This window comes from Erpetoichthys calabaricus, chromosome 2 (genome assembly GCF_900747795.2).
Source record: "Erpetoichthys calabaricus chromosome 2, fErpCal1.3, whole genome shotgun sequence".
NCBI classification, from domain to species: Eukaryota; Metazoa; Chordata; class Cladistia; order Polypteriformes; family Polypteridae; genus Erpetoichthys; species Erpetoichthys calabaricus.
Window position 1 is genome coordinate 130481160 of NC_041395.2, and position 18047 is coordinate 130499206.

Below are 18047 nucleotides of genomic sequence, written 5' to 3' on the forward strand. Positions count from 1 at the left end.
AAGCTGACTTTTACTGTAACAGCCAAGCCTCACATACATCTTTTGTGGATATCAGATGCTATTTGAATAATTATTGCATTGTAATATAAGCAATTTAATTTATCTGGAATCATCCCAAAATTACATTGTAATAAATATTATTCTGTTTTGAAATGTTGAAATGTTATCAGCTTTTTCTAAAAAGATTTTCTTTATTTTACACATTTCTGTTAAGTGCAAATACATTTGTAATGATTTGAAAATATTTTATAAAGTAAACCAATCCAGACATTACAACCATTTTGGCTTGCAATTAAGTTTTCTATTTCTGTACTGTACTGTATATTTATGCATTTTTGTCTTTAATTAATTTTTACTACTGTTATGGAACCTGATTTTTTTGTGTTAAATAAACTATTGAATGGTTTTGTAAGGGAGTGTCATCTCTCTTTTTTTCTGATTACATTTTCAAAGCCCTGAACTGAAAGCCAGGTGTTGTCCAGACGCTGTCGGGTGACAATAAATAGTAGCAAGGGAAGCTAAGGGTCCAACATATCACAATGTTTTACGGATTAATGGAATATGTTCTACAAACTGTAATTTAGTGTCTCTGGTGTATTAATTTTGAAAACAGAGCAGAAGCCCACTGCATACCAATATGAAGTTGTTTTTTTAACAAACAAATATCTCATGGGCTATGGTTTTTTATTTAAAGGGAAAACTTGCATCATATTTGCCTTTCTCACAGGCACTCTAAACATGAAATACATCCTGTTTGCCTACGTACTCCAGTGTCTAGCATCTTCAATACTTGCTGGTAAAGAAGATTTGTGTAAAGCTCAAGCCACTTTTGAGCTGGGAGGATTATATAAAAATGGAGACATTATGTTAGGTGGAATATTTACTGCAAATTTTAAAACTGTACCACCAGAGCTGTCCTTCAGGTCCAGACCTACTCAACTTATATGTGAAGGGTAAGTGATTTTTGTCAGTACTTGTGCTTTAGAAAAAACAGTAGTATTCTATGAAAATGTTAAGTTATAGTGAACATGATCAACAAAATATTTCAGGATATTATGTTTAAAAAATGTCTTTCTGAGGTATAATTTAAAATATAACATAAAAAAATTCAACATGTTGTAAATCTATAAAAGAATAATCAAATTGTTGCATAAAGCATTTGGCTAAATTTAAATGACATGGCTTCTGCTACATAAAATAATGTTACATCTACACCTATAAAAATGATTTGATTACTGTATTGAATGTACTAGAATGGGTCTTTTTCAATTTAACACACCTGGATTTTGCAATTTTATCCCACTCTTCCTTCGAGAGTAGATCAAGCACAGAGGTGAGGTGATCAGCGCTGCCCAAACACCTTATGGTGAGAGCAGACACTTTCTAAAGGACAGAGGCTCCAAATGGGCCATTTCAGAATGCCAGTTTTTAAGCCATTGCTTGATTATACTTAAGGAAATAAATACCATATTTTTGTTCATTTAAAAATTCTGAATATTCCAGTTACATATGGTTTGTTATTGTATATTCTTTCATTAAATATCAAAAAGGTCTGACCTGACTTGGCTTCTTTTCCAACATTTCCATTAATTTCAGTAATGGTGTGTAAACTTTAGACATTCATTGTATAACACAGTCAACATGACTGTTTTAGCAGTTGCCCATGTAACATTTGCATTCAAAATTATAATTACATTTTTTCTGTTATTAGGTTGTATCTCATTTTTGAAACTGCTTATTGAAATCTGGCTTTCTGATGTTTGATTATCTACATTTTTCTAAGAGATGTAGGTTAGTAAATTATTTACATTATGTTTTTGTCTTTCCTTAGTTTTGAAATTTCATCATTTCAAAAGGCACAAACTATGGTCTTTGCAATTGAGGAAATAAACAAGAACCCAGACCTTCTGCCAAACATAACACTTGGGTACCAGCTCTATGATAACTGTGTGAGTCTCCCAGTAGCTCTTCGAGCAGCGACTACTCTCATCAGTGGTGAAGACAATGTTCAATCTGATTTCATGTGTCAGGGACCTCCTCCAGTGGTTGCCATTGTTGGGGATCCCGTGTCAACATATTCTATTGCTATTCTACGGCTGCTGACTCTTTTCCAAATACCTATGGTAAAGTATATTATTTCACAAAATATATTTCTAATATTTATTATAACTGAAGCCTACCCTGACAGCAATGAGTGTTATGCTGCTCACTGTAAACCAGAATAGGCTTCAGCTCCATTACACCTTAAAAATGATGGATAGATTGATGATAATATAAAAATTTCTATCTATGAAAAAGTCTCACAAAAACCCTTTTGTTTTAGTAGGTCAGTTATTTTTCAACTTGCTCCTGTTTAAGCAATAAACAAGAATTTCCAACATTCTTTAGGACAGTTCCTGCTGATGCCTTTCAGGTTGAAGCTGTGATTCAAATTATTAAACGCTATGGATGGACTTGGGTGGGTGCTTTAGCAACAGATGATGACTATGGGCAGTCTGCTATCAAAATCTTTCTGGAAGAATTCCAGAAATATGGATGCATTTCTTTCACAGAAACTGTCCCATCACTTACTGAAAATAAGATTATTTTGCGAATTGTGAAATCTATTAAGCAGTCCACAGCAACTGTTATAGTTATATTTTCTTCAGAAGAAGAATTAACTCCTTTAATAAAAGAAGTTGTTCGTCAAAATGTTACTGGCAAACAGTGGATTGCCAGTGAAGCGTGGAGCACTTCATCTGTAATAGCCATCAAAGAAAACTTTGCCTCATTTGGAGGAGTAATAGGCATTGCCATACGCAGAGGAGAAATCCCAGGGCTTCAGAAATTTCTTCTGCAAATCCGTCCCGATTTTAACCCAAGAAATAATTTGTTGATTCAATTTTGGGAAACAGTGTTTGGTTGTAAATTTTTTGAAAATGGAAGCAATGTGACTTGGTCTGACTTGGAAGGTTTTAAAGCATGCACAGGATTAGAAGACATTACAAGTAAAGAAACAGCCTATAGTGATGTATCTGAGCTAAGATCCTCATACAATGTGCATAAGGCGGTCTATGCCTTGGCGCATGCTCTACATAACCTAATGTCTTGTAAAGATGGACATGGGCCTTTTGAGAATAACAGCTGTGCAAATATCAAGAAAGTGCAATCCTGGCAGGTAAACATGAATGTTAAGAGTACGTTGTTTATTTTTTTGGTAGGGATAATGCAAAAAAAGTACATAATCTATTCTCAAGTAACCAAAACCATTAATAAAGTTTCCCTGAAACAATGTAAAAGAGTCACAAAGTGAGATGGAGGCAGCAACCTAACAAATATCCATGTAGCTCGGAGACCCACACTGTGCCTACAACATCACACGTCTTGTGTAATGCTGCTGCCTCACATTATTTGGTTAATCTTCTTCATGGGGTGTCTTTTGCTATTGGAATGTTATCACGTAGTGAAATTGGTTTTAGACACATAGGTAGTTCTAATTTACTCTGTTGTAGAGGTGTGCCTGCATGCATGTTTGTAACCTTTGCTGGACCACTGTTAAATCAGAGGGTATTGTCCTGTCTTGTACCAGTTTTTTTCTTGAATAGGACTGAGCTGGCTGCAGACATGAAATAGAGAATTTATAGAAATTCTGAACCAAACATTAATATGATGTATCTGTTTCTGTTTAGCTTTTTCACTACCTAAAAGAAGTGAACTTCACTAATCATTTAGGAGAAACAATTGTTTTTGACAAAAATGGTGATCCTCTTGCTGTATATGACATTGTTAACTGGCAGCAGGATCGAGATGGGTCTATTAAAATTCGAAATATTGGAATTTTTGATGCATCAAAGACAACCGGATCCAAGCTGTTTATTAATGAAGATACCATCTTTTGGAATTTTAAACATGGAACTGTAAGACTTCCTTAAGTATTATTTGATTGTGTTAAACCTTATCCATATATTGCAAATGTAGCTTGTTAATTTTATATCCGCAAATGGCATTAAGCTTAATTATTCATTTTAAAATGAAAATACTCTAAGCAGAGAGAAAGTCCACTCTTTAAGTTGCCTTTTTGTTGCATCATAAAAAATTTGTATATGGCACGTTCATAGCCATGAAAACTCCCATTAAATATGAAGAAAATACTATATCCATGTTTACTCCAAATATAATCATCATTGTTACAGTTAATGAAAGATAAATTTTACTTTACAGCTAATGAGCATATTAGGGTAGGTTTCATAACAATGGCACTACTATTGCAAATTCCTGTTTATATTAATGAATATGAAACAGAAAATGTGAATTACAAATAATTTAGGAGGTTTAAACATGCTAGAAAACGACCCCTTAGACAGAGTGCACTATAAAAGTATTCATCCATATGCAAAATTGAATCACAGTAGATTTAATTTGGCTTCTTTAACATCAATCGGCAGAAAGGACTCTTTAATGTCAAAGTCAAAACAGATCAATGCAAAGTGGTATAAATTAATTTAACTGATTGATTGTAAAAGTATTCACTCTTTTCAAGTCAGTATTTAGTAGATGCAGTTTTGGCAGCCATGACAGCCTTGAGGCCATGTGATCAAATCTCTCTGTCAGTTTTGCACATAAGGAAACTGCAATTTGTCCCCATTCTTCTTTGCAAAACTGCACAAGTTCAGTTTTCAAGTCCAGTGATAAACTCTCAGTTAGATTGAGATCTGGACTCTGTGTCAGCCACTTCAATTAATTAACATTATCTTAATACGTCATTGTGTAGCTTTGGCATTATACTTGGAGTTGTTGTCTTGCTTGAAAACAAATCTTCACTCAAAGTGCAGGTTCCTTGCAGACTGCATCAATTTTTCTCCAAGGATTTTTCTGTATTTTGCTACATTTATTTCACCCTCTACTATCATGAGCCATCCTGAGCCAGCTGCATAGAGGAGTCAACCACAGTATGATGCTGCCACCACTATGCTTCATGGCAGGGATGGTGTGTTTTTGATAATTGGAAGTGTTTGGTTTATGCCAAACATGGATATTTAGTCTGATTTCTTAAAAAGCTCAATTTTGGTATTATCAGACTATGGAATCTTCTTCTAGCTAACATCAGTTTCCCAGGTGCCTTCTGGTAAACTCTGTTTTTTTAACAGTGGATTTCTCTTTGTCACTTTCCTATGAAGCTGTGTCTGGTGAAGCACCAGGACAACAGTTCTTTTCTGTATAGTTTCTTGAACCGCAACTCGTAACTCCTTCACAGGTATCATTGGCCTCTTGGTGTCCTACCTCATTAGTCTTCATTTGAATGATCACTAAGTATTTGTGGATGAGCACTCTAGGCAGCCTTACAGCTGTGCCACACTCTTTTCTTTACTTGATGATTGATTTAACTGGTCTACAAGGAATATTCAGTGACTTGGATATTTTACTTGTCTCCCTCTCCTAACTTGTGCTTTTCAACCACCATTTCACGGAGTTGCTTGGAGTGTTCTTTTGTCTTCATTGTGTAGGTTAGGCTACAATACTAACTCACTACACATTGCACCTTCCAGATAAGGTGCATTTATAATACAATCAACTGAAACTCCTGACCACAGACAGGTGATCTCCATTGAACTATGTGACTTGTAATACCATCAGACTGCATCAGTGATAATTTAAGTGTGGCATATTAAAGGAGAGAAATATTAAGCAATCAACAACTTAGTGTTTTATATTTGAAATTAATTTAGACCACTTTGATCAGTGTCAAAAAAAACTAAATTAAATCCACTGTGATCCAATTTGTATAACAACAAAACTTCTAAAGAGGGCAATACTTTTCATAGGCACTGTATTTTAAACTCAACATAAGGCTTCTAAAACTGAACTACAAGGAAAAACAAAGATATAGTGTATTAATTCATAAAATAGTGTGCAAAAATAGTTATTGCAAAATGACATTTATAAAGGCTTCTAATTTTTAAAAAACCAATAACATTGTTAAAAATAGGAAACAGTAGATACCAGATTCAAAGATCATAATGCTTTTTATTCCAACAGTTCACATTTGTGACATTTCATTGCAGGATTGTAATTTTTAACTCCTGTAAACACAGAATATTAAAAATTCTTAAAAAACAACAAAATATTAAAAAGCTGCTGACGTTTCAGACACATTTCTGTGCTCAAAAATACTCACCAATGATCTATGAATTATTTTTTGCAATAAAGTGTTTCCAGTATGTAAAACACAACATTAAAGTTATATTATTTTATGCCAGCTGTGCTCCATATGACATACTACATATTAATCGGAATGACATTCAAAAGAAAATAAAGTGCTCTGTCTCTCTTCCACCCGTTGTTCTTAGATACCAAAGTCAATCTGCAGTGAAAGCTGTCAACCAGGAACAAGAAAATCAGCCAGGAAAGGACAGCCATTTTGCTGTTTCGACTGTATACAGTGTGCGGATGGAGAAATCAGCAGTAAAACAGGTACGCCACTTGGTATTTTGAAATACTGATGCTTTGAAAATAATCACTAATCAGCACATTTTAAATTTACAGAAGTAATATGTTCTGAATAATTTGTAAAATATGAATTCATCATTGTGCAGAATATCACCCTGCTGAATGAACTACACAAAAGTAATTCCAGACATATAATAAATTATAAGCATTGTTTCCTAGGGGGATGCTTTAAGGAAACTTGACCAATCTGCAATAATTTGGGTTTTTGTACATTACCATATTTTTTGTTGTTATTGGTTTAGTATGCTTACTTCTTCTCTGCCATGTTGTTTACCACGGGCATTGTCATTTTGTGGTTATTTTGAATCCGGGTGCCATGTTGTTAACAGCTACATAGTCCTGTTGCTGCCATGTGATGTCCGCCAGTAGTGTATAATAATGGCTTTAACCAGAAGGTATTTTTAATGAAGATGTCCCACTCTTGGAGGCCAAGATATTGGCCATGAAATCTACAAAAAAATATTTTTAGTTGGTGTTTTGGGTTTTAGATTATTTTTTTGACTTTCTGGTTGATGGCCTTTGCCCATTTTTGACATTCAAGTTTAACCTTCTCATTTACTGATCATTTTTCCTTTCATTCCACTGCTGTTTCATTTTGCAGAAAATTGGAAACAACTGTTGTAAACGGCTACAGAATTCTAGAGACCTCTGTTCCTATAGTTTGTACTATATTGCAGCATGGTAGAATATTGCACTGTGTATGCCTGTTTTTACGTATAGCGTAAAGTTTTTACATATATGTGTGTGTGTATTTATTTGATTAATTTTTAATATAACTGTAGTATTTCATTTGGTGGATTGCTTTGTATTAGTGTTTTCTTTTCCAATAGAGTGAGGCAAGTTAATATTTTAAGCGTTTGTGTGAGAGGAAGGCCTAGGAAGGCTGGCAGAAAGAAAAACCACATACTATTCTATATCCGCTTCAAGAAAGTAGTAACAGTCTTCTTCTGGGCGGGTCATGTATTTACCAATGCCTAGAATAACACCAAAAAGAACAGAATTAGTAAAAAAAAGAAACGTGTCTTGATTCCACAGTAAGCTCATTTAAAATAAAGAGAACACACAAAAACAAATGCAGTAAAAGAAGTTAAAGCACACCTGTTTGATTCTCTGGGCCTGTGTTCCTACCTTAACTACACAACTTTAAAGTACTGTATAAAGAACCTGCATTATACAGTATGTTCATCGCCTTTACACATGATTTTGGTTTAGTTTGCGGTTTTTATATGTGGAGAATTCATTTCTCACTTTAGTTTCCACTTTTTGGCTTTGTGTTTCTGGTGTTTTTTCTTTGCTGTCATATATGTGATCTTCATGAAGCCATGTTTTTATGCATTGTCACATTTCTGTTTGTGTTATTGTAATAATGTCACCAGTAGTTCAGGCATTAATACATTGAACAGTTTCTGTACCACACCACCCCCCCAGTGGATATTCAAGCAGTTTCATTATTAGTGATAGCTTCTTTTCCAGGTAAACCCTAGCAATTGGTTTTGTTTTTGACTTCTGCTTTATTTCCTGAACTTTGATTTTGTCTTGTCCTTCTGTAGTGTTTGCTCTTTCTCTATGGACTTGACCATTGTTCACATCTGACCACATCTTTTGGTTCCTGAATTATCTGCTGGTTATGCTTTTGCTCAAAATAATCGTTGGTCACACTCTGCAAGTTAGGGAGGCTCACCCACCTACCCGCATACTAAAACTTTAAAGTTCAAAATTTTGCATCTCTTAATTCTTTCTTTCTCTCTTTCTTTCTTCATTTGTCTGTCTGCTTTGGCCTTTCTTTAACACAACAGCTAAGCCACTGCCCTGGCTTTCCTCAAATAACATCTGCACTTAAGGCCACAGTAATTCCCCTAATAGTTTACAATACAGTAGTGCCTCAAACATTTTGCTGCCATCTAACAATGTGAGGGATTGCTCCTTCTCTCATACCATGTTTCCAGGGTTGTCCTGTTCAATTAGTGCAATAGTTCATGGGTCACTATTCCTCTTTTTCTTATTGCACTGCTCGGTCCCTGTCCCTGTCTTGTATTACCCCATCTAGCCCACAATTCATCAGGCTACCTACTACTATATCTAACATATGTCAGTTTGATAACACATGGTATTATGATGATGCAAAGTTTTGTTACACCATGGCACATACAGTATTATATTTCATATATATTTTCACACACGCAAACATGCTCAAGTGTGTACAATTGCAAGGTGCAAAATTAATTGTTAACTCTACACTCAAAAAGAAAGTCAGAAATATGTTTCGGCTATTACAGGGGTGTCCAGCTCTGGTCCTGGTAAGCTGCAGTAGCTGCAGGTTTTCATTCTAACCATCTTGTTAATTATTGAGCCATTTTTGCTGTTGATTAACTTGTTTTGCCTTATTTTTAATTGATTTGATTCAGACCCGTAGTTGTTTCTTTTTCCTTAATGAGCAGCCAAACAATAATGAGACATAAAACAAGCCACAACATGACCAGCTAATCTGAAAATCTGCTCAGGTCACTAAAATATCTTGACGGTGGTCTTAGAAAAAGAAGAAAATCAACAGTTTGCTGTGGCAGAATGACAGCAGCAACAAGTCCTGATATTCAATAACAGCTTTAATTAACAGCAAGAATTGGCCTCTCATTAAGAAACTGGTTGGAGTGAAATTGGTTGGAGTTTGACATTCCAATTTAGCTGGTCATCCGTTGGCTCGTTTCACATCTCATTTCTGTTTGGCTGCCATTTAATGAAGAAATGAATCAATTCAGAGGACTGACTCCTTAAAAACAGGGCTATTAAAATGAAGGGAAAAGGAGTTAATTAGCAGTGAAAACTGCTCGCTAATTAGGAAAAGGGTTAGAATGAAAACCTGCAGCCACTGCGGCCCACCAGGACTGGAACTGGACACCCCTGGGCTATTGGGTCCTGCCCAGGACTGTTTTGATGAAAGCAAACAAATTAAATAGCTGAGAGAAGTCTGGAGTAGCTGATAGAAAAGAAAGGCATACTGATGAACAGTAGCAAAAGGCAAAATAGATGAAGAGTGACATTAAAAAAGATGTCAGTCATTCAGCACTATATGAATGTCAGAGCTAAGTTCAAGAATTATTTTAATTTTATTGTTTTTCTTGTATAGGCATTTTTGTGTTCTTATGACATAATTCAGATAGACGGAATTAGCATTGTTACAATCAAGAGAAGTGAAGTGTGCCACAATAGGTGTAGGACATGTCCTTAAATTTATTGGCTATAAAACGTTCCCTGTTTAATTTGTGTAAATTGCTTGAGACGTTTTATATGAAGTCCTGTAATCACAATTAGTTACGCTAGCTGAAAAAGAATCAGTTTTAATCTTACTGTTTCATACATTATAAGTGGCACAGTTCCTTCACTCCCTTGATCCACCATCCATACTTGACACTAGGTCACTTGTAACTCTATCTGCAACAATATACTCATGTCTTGTTCCTGTGAACATTATAAAGATGTACTTAGCTGTACAGGTTAAACATATTACCATTTTTTTCTTTAACATGAAAATTCAGTATGAGATTGTATTTTTAAAGAGGTAAAAGAGAAGAACAGGGGCTAAACAATTCACCAGAAAGGAAAACTGACAGAAAGAATGAACATCATAACAATTCAAAAACATACAGGGAGATTTACTCGAAAGAGATCCCAAAAATTGTGTAATAACTGTTACTAGGATGAAGCAATCTGAACGAAACAACGTGCAATGTGCTCCTCAGTATATGGAGATTCGAACAAGCTGGGATGCCCCTGAGTCGGAGCAATAAGGTAGGCGCCAGACAGCCGTTGTGACATTTAACCTCTATTTGCAACTTCTGGGTGCATACCATACTTACCCCTTCACTCAGTCACTTGACTTCTCATCAGCATAGTGGTGTACAGTATTGAGCAGGGCATCTTCATGGTGCAAACCTATTGGGTCACCAATTCATTTAAGCGATGTCAGAATCAACTGGATGATCGTGAGTTAATGGAAGGTTACTTCCATCAAGATTAAGCAACATGTCATACATCATCAAGGAGTATGGCAGAAATTGAATCCTTCTTTGGCAACAGGGTGATTTCAAAGGGGCTTTGGCCACCACGGTCACCGAATTTGACAACACCAGAATGCTTCCTTTGGGGTACGCTCAAAGGAAAAGTCTATCGGACTTGCACTGTGGAAGATTTGAAGGAAAACATCCAACGTGAAATTGCTGCCATTCCCCCTGAGACTCTTGCTGATACGTTCAGGAACATGGAGTGCCACATTGAAATGTGTCTGGCAGAAAACAGAAACCATTTCCAGCATCACATGTAATGCAATCGATTACACATACGTCGAGGTATATAGCGTTTTTTTTTTTTTTGGTTCAGATTGCTTCATTCTAATGGGAGTTACAACAGAATATTCAGGGCCTCTTTCAAGTGAATCTCCCTGTAGAACAGCAGTGAGAAGTACAGCATAGTTTACAGAAAAGCTTCACTTGTCTCTATTTATAATTAGGATTTAAGGAAGAAAGTCGAACTTTAATGAAAATAGCCAAGCAAGATTTTTATTGGAGAACAAAAGATCTTTGGAACATTTTCTTGAAAGGGGAAAGCTCTATAGGAAAACCTTTGTTGGAATCAACAGATGGTGAAACAAAGCAAATTTTTTCAAGAATTGCAGTGATAACGGAAAGTAATGAAATATGTTGATCAAGTGCAGACAAATCCTTTGGGAATTTGAGGATGAACAGAGTTGCAAAAATAAAAAGATATTACAGGACGAAAAAAGGAAAATAAATATGTGCTTGTTAGCAAAAATATCAGACATCATAAGTAAACAGTTTTTTAGGTTATGATTAGAAATGAATACATTAGAGAGTCAGCTCAAGTTGGACGGTTGGGAGTCAGAGAGGCGAGATTGCGTTGGTTTGGACATGTGCAGAGGAGAGATGCTGAGTATATTGGGAGAAGGATGCTAAGGATAGAGCTGCCAGGGAAGAGGAAAAGAAGGAAGGCCTAAGAGAAGGTTTATGGATGTGGTGAGAGAGGACATGCAGGTGATGGGTGTAACAGAACAAGATGCAGAGGACAGAAAGATATGGAACAAGATGATCCGCTGTGGTGACCTCTAAACCATCCAACTTATTTTGACTTATAGCGCTCTTTCACTGAGTGCAGGTGCAGAGTGCTGTGAACAATTCACTGTGAAAGTACAAGTACAGATTATACTAATTACTAAATACAGAACTGGTACAAATATAAATACTAATTTGTTAAAACACAGAAAGAACAATGTAGAAACTGATTGAACATATCATATGACTGATAGAAACAAATTTAAAAGATGAGTAACAATGAGATTGTACCAATTATTTAATACGTGACAAAAGGTGTCAGCTTAGGTGGCCACTTACTTTCCCACTTACTTCTGTCTGTAGTTATTGAGTATACAATGGGAAATTATTTTAAAATCAAAAAACCATAAAGGATTTCAGAACGTACAAGGATATGTGAGTTAGTGAGTTCGTTCATTTGTTTTTTAATCAATGTTTGTTTCTCTTTCAGATTCCACTGAATGTGTGAAATGCTCAGATGATTATTGGTCTAATGATAGAAAAACTGAGTGCATTTTAAAAGAAATCGATTTTCTCTCTTATGATGATGCAATGGGAGCCACCTTATCTACTATCTCAGCATTTGGAGCTTGCCTATCATTTGGAGTGTTAGTCATATTCATCCACTACAGACACACTCCGGTGGTCAAAGCCAATAATTCTGAGCTCAGTTTCCTGTTGCTGTTGTCACTCACCCTCTGTTTTCTTTGTGCTTTGTGCTTTATTGGAAAACCCTCTGAGCTAACATGTATGATAAGACATGTGGTATTTGGCATCAGCTTTGTTGTGTGCATATCTTGCATTCTTGTCAAAACTATTGTTGTAATTATGGCCTTTAAGGCAACACTTCCTGGCAATAATATGGTCAAATGGTTTGGTACTTCTCAACAGAGAGGCACTGTGTTCTTCACAGCTTTCATTCAATCCATTATATGTTTAGTATGGCTAACAACTGCTCCTCCTGTTCCAAATAAAAATACAAAGTACCAAAATTCCAAAATAATATTTGAGTGCCATGTTGGGTCTTTAATTGGTTTTAGTTGCCTTTTGGGTTATGTTGGCTTGCTGGCTTGCATTTGCTTTCTTTTAGCTTTTCTTGCAAGAAACCTACCAGATACCTTCAATGAGGCCAAATTCATCACATTCAGCATGCTCATCTTCTGTATGGTCTGGATAACGTTTGTACCAGCTTATATCAGCTCTCCTGGAAAACATACTGTAGCAGTGGAGATATTTGCAATCTTGGCTTCCAGCTTTGGTGTTCTTCTTTCAATTTTTGCTCCTAAATGTTATATCATTCTTCTGAGACCAGAACTAAACACAAAGAAAGCCTTAATGGGGAAAGCAGGTTCAAAGAAGTAAATGTGGAATTATTTTGTACTGTTATCAGAAATCTTACGGAATAACAGATATCTTTTATTACAAATGTAATTATAAAGTTAGAAAATGTTCATATAACGTATTCTACGTTATAATGTAGTACTTTTTACACTATGTTATACAAATATTAACAGATTTTCTACCCTTAATGATTTTATTGCATTGAAGTGTATATATCCAATAGCTGTGCTATATTTAAATTAGGTTTTGAATTAAATAATACAATTTCTTTTCAAACATTATGCTTCCATTTGTTTACATTTTTAATATGTGATCTTAGATAACACCTGTCTTCCGCTGAAATAACTTATATAGACACCTGACCATCACATGTATATGAGCTTGTTGGATGTGCCATTCCAAAAGCATATATATTAATATGAAGTTGCCCCCCAATCCCAGTGTCTATAACAGCCTCCACTCTTCTAGGAAGGCTCTCCACAAAATGTTTGAGTGTGTCTGTGGGAATTTGCGCCCATTCAGTCAAAAGAGCTTTTCTGAGATTAGGTACTGATGTTGGATGTTAGAAGACCTGACTCGCAATTGGCATTCCAATTCATCTGAAATGAGATGATAGAATAGAATTGTGCTCAGGGCTTTGTGCAGGCCACTTAAGTTCTTTCACCCCAAACTCATCAACCATATCTTTATGGACTTGGGTTTGTGCACAGGGACACAGTCGTGCTGGAACAGAGGCCTTCTCCGAACTGTTGCCACAAAATCAGAAGTGCATATTTGTCTAAAATGTCTTTTTAAGCTGTTGCATTATCAGTTCCCTTCACTGGAACCAAGGGGACTAGAACAAAGCCTTAAAAACAGCCCCAGACCAGTATCCCTCCTCCACCAAACCTTACAGTAGGCATTAAGGTAGCGTTCTCCTGGCACCTGCCAAACCCAGATTCATCTATCAGACTGCCAGATAGTGAAGTGTGATTCATCTCTCAAGAGAACACATTTCCACTGATCCAGAGTCCTACTACAATGTGCTTTTTATCTCTCCAGCTAACACTACACATTGCGCACAAACATATGATTGTGTGCAGCAGCTCAGCTATGGATATCCATTTCATTAAGCGCCCCAAGCACTGTTCTTGTGCTGATGTTGCTTCCAGAAGCAGTTTGGAGGCTGGCAAGTCCTGAAGTGTGTATGTAGTGTATAAAAAAACACCTACAGCCAGGTCCATAAGTATTTGAACAGTGACACAATATTCACAATTTTGGCTCTGTACACCACCACAATGGATTTGAAATAAAACAATCCTTAAGTGATTTAATTTAAGGGGTTTACCAAAAATTTCTTATGAGCCGTTTAGGAATGACAGACCTTTTTATACATGGTCCTATTAGTAGTACCCTGGTACTACTTCCAGGGTCTCAAAAGTATTTGACATTTGACTGACAAACTATTCTATAGCCATGTGAGAACACTTTCCTTTCATTAACTATTAAGCAGTTAAAAGGTTCCAAAATTGATTCCAGGTGTTTCCAGATTCCAGGAATTTGCACTTAGAAGCTGTCACTGAGAACTTTCAATATGAGGTCCAAAGAGCTGTCCATGAAAGTAAAAACAGTTCATCATTAGGCTGAGAAAACAAAATAAACCCTTTAGAGAGAAAGAGATTTGACAGTCGTCAAACCAATCATTTGGAAATTACTTAAAAAGAAGGAACACACTGGTGAAGTCAGCAACTCCAGAAGGCCTAGACCAGGGGTAGGCAACGTCGGTCCTGGAGTGCCACAGTATGTGCAGGTTTTTGTTCCAACCCAGTTCCTTAACGAGAACTCAATTATTGCTGATGAAGCACATATTGCTTAAGTGACATTTTAATGCTTCATTTTAGTGGTCTCACTTGTTAAGGTTCTCCAACCTTAATTGATTATTTCAATCTTAAACTGCTGCATTCAGTGTTTTAATTGCTCCTTATTAGCAATAAGATGTAAAACAGGGGTAGGCAATGTCAGTCCTGGTGAGCCGCAGTGGCTACAGGTTTTCATTCCAACCCAATTGCTTAATTAGAAACCAATCATTGCCAATCTCAGACCTTATTTAATTTTAGGGCTTGTTAGTCTGTGCAATGTAAGGCTTTTATATCGTAGATTTTTTTCCTTTCCAAGGATATCATCCAAATGATTTGAAGCCTAAAACAGATCATTTTCAGTCTGTCACATTTTTCTATTAAGTGTTTTATTAAATCAAACCGTGCATGATGAACACACACAGATGTAATTGGAAAAAAGCTAGCTGGAGAACTGCTGGCTGCTTTGTCTTTTACATCTTATTGCTAATAAGGAGCAATTAAAACACTGAATGCAGCAGTTTAAGATTGAAATAAGCAATTAAGGTTGGAGAACCTTAACAAGCGAGACCACTAAAATGAAGCATTAAAATGTCACTTAAGCAATATGTGCTTCATCAGCAATAATTGAGTTCTCGTTAAGGAACTGGGTTGGAACAAAAACCTGCACATACTGTGGCACTCCAGGTCCGACGTTGCCTACCCCTGGCCTAGACAATCATGGAAAACAACTGTGCTAGATGATTGCAGAATTTTTTCCTTGGTGAAGGAAAAACCCTTCACAACATTTATCCAAGCCAAGAACACTCTCTGGGAGGTAGACCTATCATTTCCAAAGTCTACAATCAAGAGAATACATCATAAAAGTAAATATAGAGGGTTTCCCACAAAGTGTAGTTCGAGCAAAGAAAGATTCCTCAGATTCAACCAAACGCTGCAAAACCGATAGGACAACGCTTCACAGTACAGAACTACAATGCTGCGAAAACAAACCAAGTGCTTTTCAATGCAAAGTGGTGGAAGATTCTTCAAAGGCCAAGTCAATCAACTGACCTCAACCCAATTGGACTATCCATTTCACTTGATGAAGACAAAACTGTTGGCAGAAATTTGAACAAACAAGCAGCAACTGAAGACAGCTGAAGTTAAGGCCAGGCAAAGTATCACTAGAGTGAAAATCCAGCATTTGGAAATGGCCATGTGTTCCAGACTTCAGGCAGTCTTTGCCTATAAAGGATTTTCAACCAAATTAGTTTGTTCAAGTACCTTTAAGCCCTTGAAAATGAGGGGGTCATGTATAAAAATGTCTGTCATTGCTAAATGGCTCATAAGATATTTTTGGTAATCCACTTAAATTAAAGCTGAAAGTCTACACTTTAATCATATAACAATTGCTTTATTTCATATCCATTGAGGCGGTGTACAGAGCCAAACTGAATAAAATTATGTCACTGTCCAAATACTTATGGATCTGAATGTATGCTCTGTTGCACCACTCACAACAGAGGTGATTTTTACGTACTATGCACTTCAGGACTTGCCGGAATCAGTCTGTGAGTTTGCATGATCTGCCATTTCTTGGCTGAGCTGTTGTGGCACTTCCTATTCACAACATCACCACTTACAGTTGACCGGGGCAGATCTAATAAGTAAAAGTAATTTCACATACTGTGGCAAAAGCGGCATCCTATGACAGTGCCACACTTAAAGTGACTGAGCTGTTCAGCATGACCTACACTACTGTGTGTTTGATTTTTATACACATGTTAACAATGGGTATGGCCTGAACTCAATAATTTGGAAGGATGTCCACATACTTTTGGCCATACACTTTAAGCTTTGGTAGCCATCAAACCTTAATTACACAAATGCTTTGAACATGAAGAATTGCCACAGTCTGTTTTTTGATTAATTTTATAAATCTGAATTCTTGAGGCTTTATTATCTTTAATATATTATTGTACAGTACAGTAAGTATAATTTCCAAACTGAGATATATTACATTGTTTAAAAGTCAATCACCTTTTATAGAGAATAGAGAATAAATAAGAGAATAAATATCTTCAAGAAAACATGATTCATCTTGCAGCAGCATTTAACACTTTTACAATAAAAACCTTTATGTTATATATTTTGGTCTCCTCACAGTAGGAATAGAAGTAAATTGTTGCTACTGTTATGGTGTATAAAGTCATTCAGAGCAATAATTCTAGTAACATATGCATTTCTACTTATTGAATATTTCACTGTTTGCTACACCAAGAATTGAGAAGGATGCCTGTGGATACTTTATAGCAGGGGTGTCCAACTCTGGTCCTGGTGCGCCATAGTGGCTGCAGGTTTTCATTGTAGCCCTTTTCCTAATCAGCGAGCAGTTTTCACTGTTAATTAACTCTTTTTCCTTTCATTTTAATAGCCCTGTTTTTAAGGATTCAGTCCTCTGAATTGATTTGTTTCTTAATTAAATGGCAGCCAAACAGAAATGAGATGTGAAATGAGCCAACAGATGACCAGCTAAATTGGAATGTCAAACCCCAGCCAATTTCACTCCAACCAGTTTCTTAATGAGAAACCAATTCTTGCTGTTAATTAAAACCGTTGTTGAATATCATGACTTGTTGCTGCTCTCATTCTGCCACAGCAGACTGTTGATGTTCTGATTTTTCTAAGACCACCATCAAGATTTTTTGGTGACCTGAGCAGACCAACATGACCAAGACCTTCACCTTTCTTTATTTTCAGGTTAGCCAGTCATGTGGTGGCTTGTTTTGTGTCTCATTATTGTTTGGCTGTTCATTAAAGAAAAAGAAACAACTAAGGGGACTGAGTCACATCGATTAAAGCTAAGGCAAAACAAGTTAATCAGCAGTAATTGGCTCACAACTTAAGAAGATGGTTAGAATGAAAAGCTGCAGCCACTTCGGCCCACCAGGACTGGAGCTGGACATCCCTGCTTTATAGCAATAGGTTTGTCCAGGCACGGGTTTCAAATCATAAAGTGCTAGAGTAAAGGATGATAGTTGAACGTAACAATTACTGACTATACAAGAACTATTTTGGAACAAAGAATAAGATAAACAAAGACGTGGATATGTCAAAATATTCATAGTTTTGTGTCTTTGTAATTATAGATGGTATTTGTCATCCCACATTCAACAATTACCAGTTTTCTAGTGTGGGTAGCAGTCTCTGCCCCTTCCAATGTTTCTTTACATTGGTTCTTCACAATGGTTCTTCTGTAATGTGACCGCCTCTCAGTTGTACTCAAAACAGCCAGTGATAA

The 18047-nt window shown here is 36.3% G+C and overlaps 1 protein-coding gene across 1 annotated transcript; it reads left to right on the top strand.

Annotated features, from left to right (window-relative positions):
• Window positions 1-726: 726 nt before the first annotated feature.
• On the top strand, window positions 727-13025 carry LOC114669611 (extracellular calcium-sensing receptor-like). Its single transcript, XM_028825792.2, has 6 exons — window positions 727-953; window positions 1832-2123; window positions 2327-3157; window positions 3669-3896; window positions 6327-6450; window positions 12040-13025. The coding sequence occupies exons 1-6, from the start codon at window positions 739-741 to the stop codon at window positions 12948-12950; spliced, it is 2601 nt and encodes an 866-aa protein (XP_028681625.1). The 5' UTR covers window positions 727-738; the 3' UTR covers window positions 12951-13025.
• Window positions 13026-18047: the final 5022 nt, after the last annotated feature.

What these genes read in the sequence shown, in the direction of transcription:
- LOC114669611 (XM_028825792.2), top strand. Translation starts at nt 739, where the DNA reads ATGAAATACATCCTGTTTGCCTACGTACTCCAGTGTCTAGCATCTTCA. An exon ending in CTCTTTTCCAAATACCTATG is followed by an intron (nt 2,124 to 2,326) that starts GTAAAGTATATT and finishes TTGTTTTAGTAG; the next exon opens with GTCAGTTATTTTTCAACTTG. An exon ending in AGAAAGTGCAATCCTGGCAG is followed by an intron (nt 3,158 to 3,668) that starts GTAAACATGAAT and finishes GTTTCTGTTTAG; the next exon opens with CTTTTTCACTACCTAAAAGA.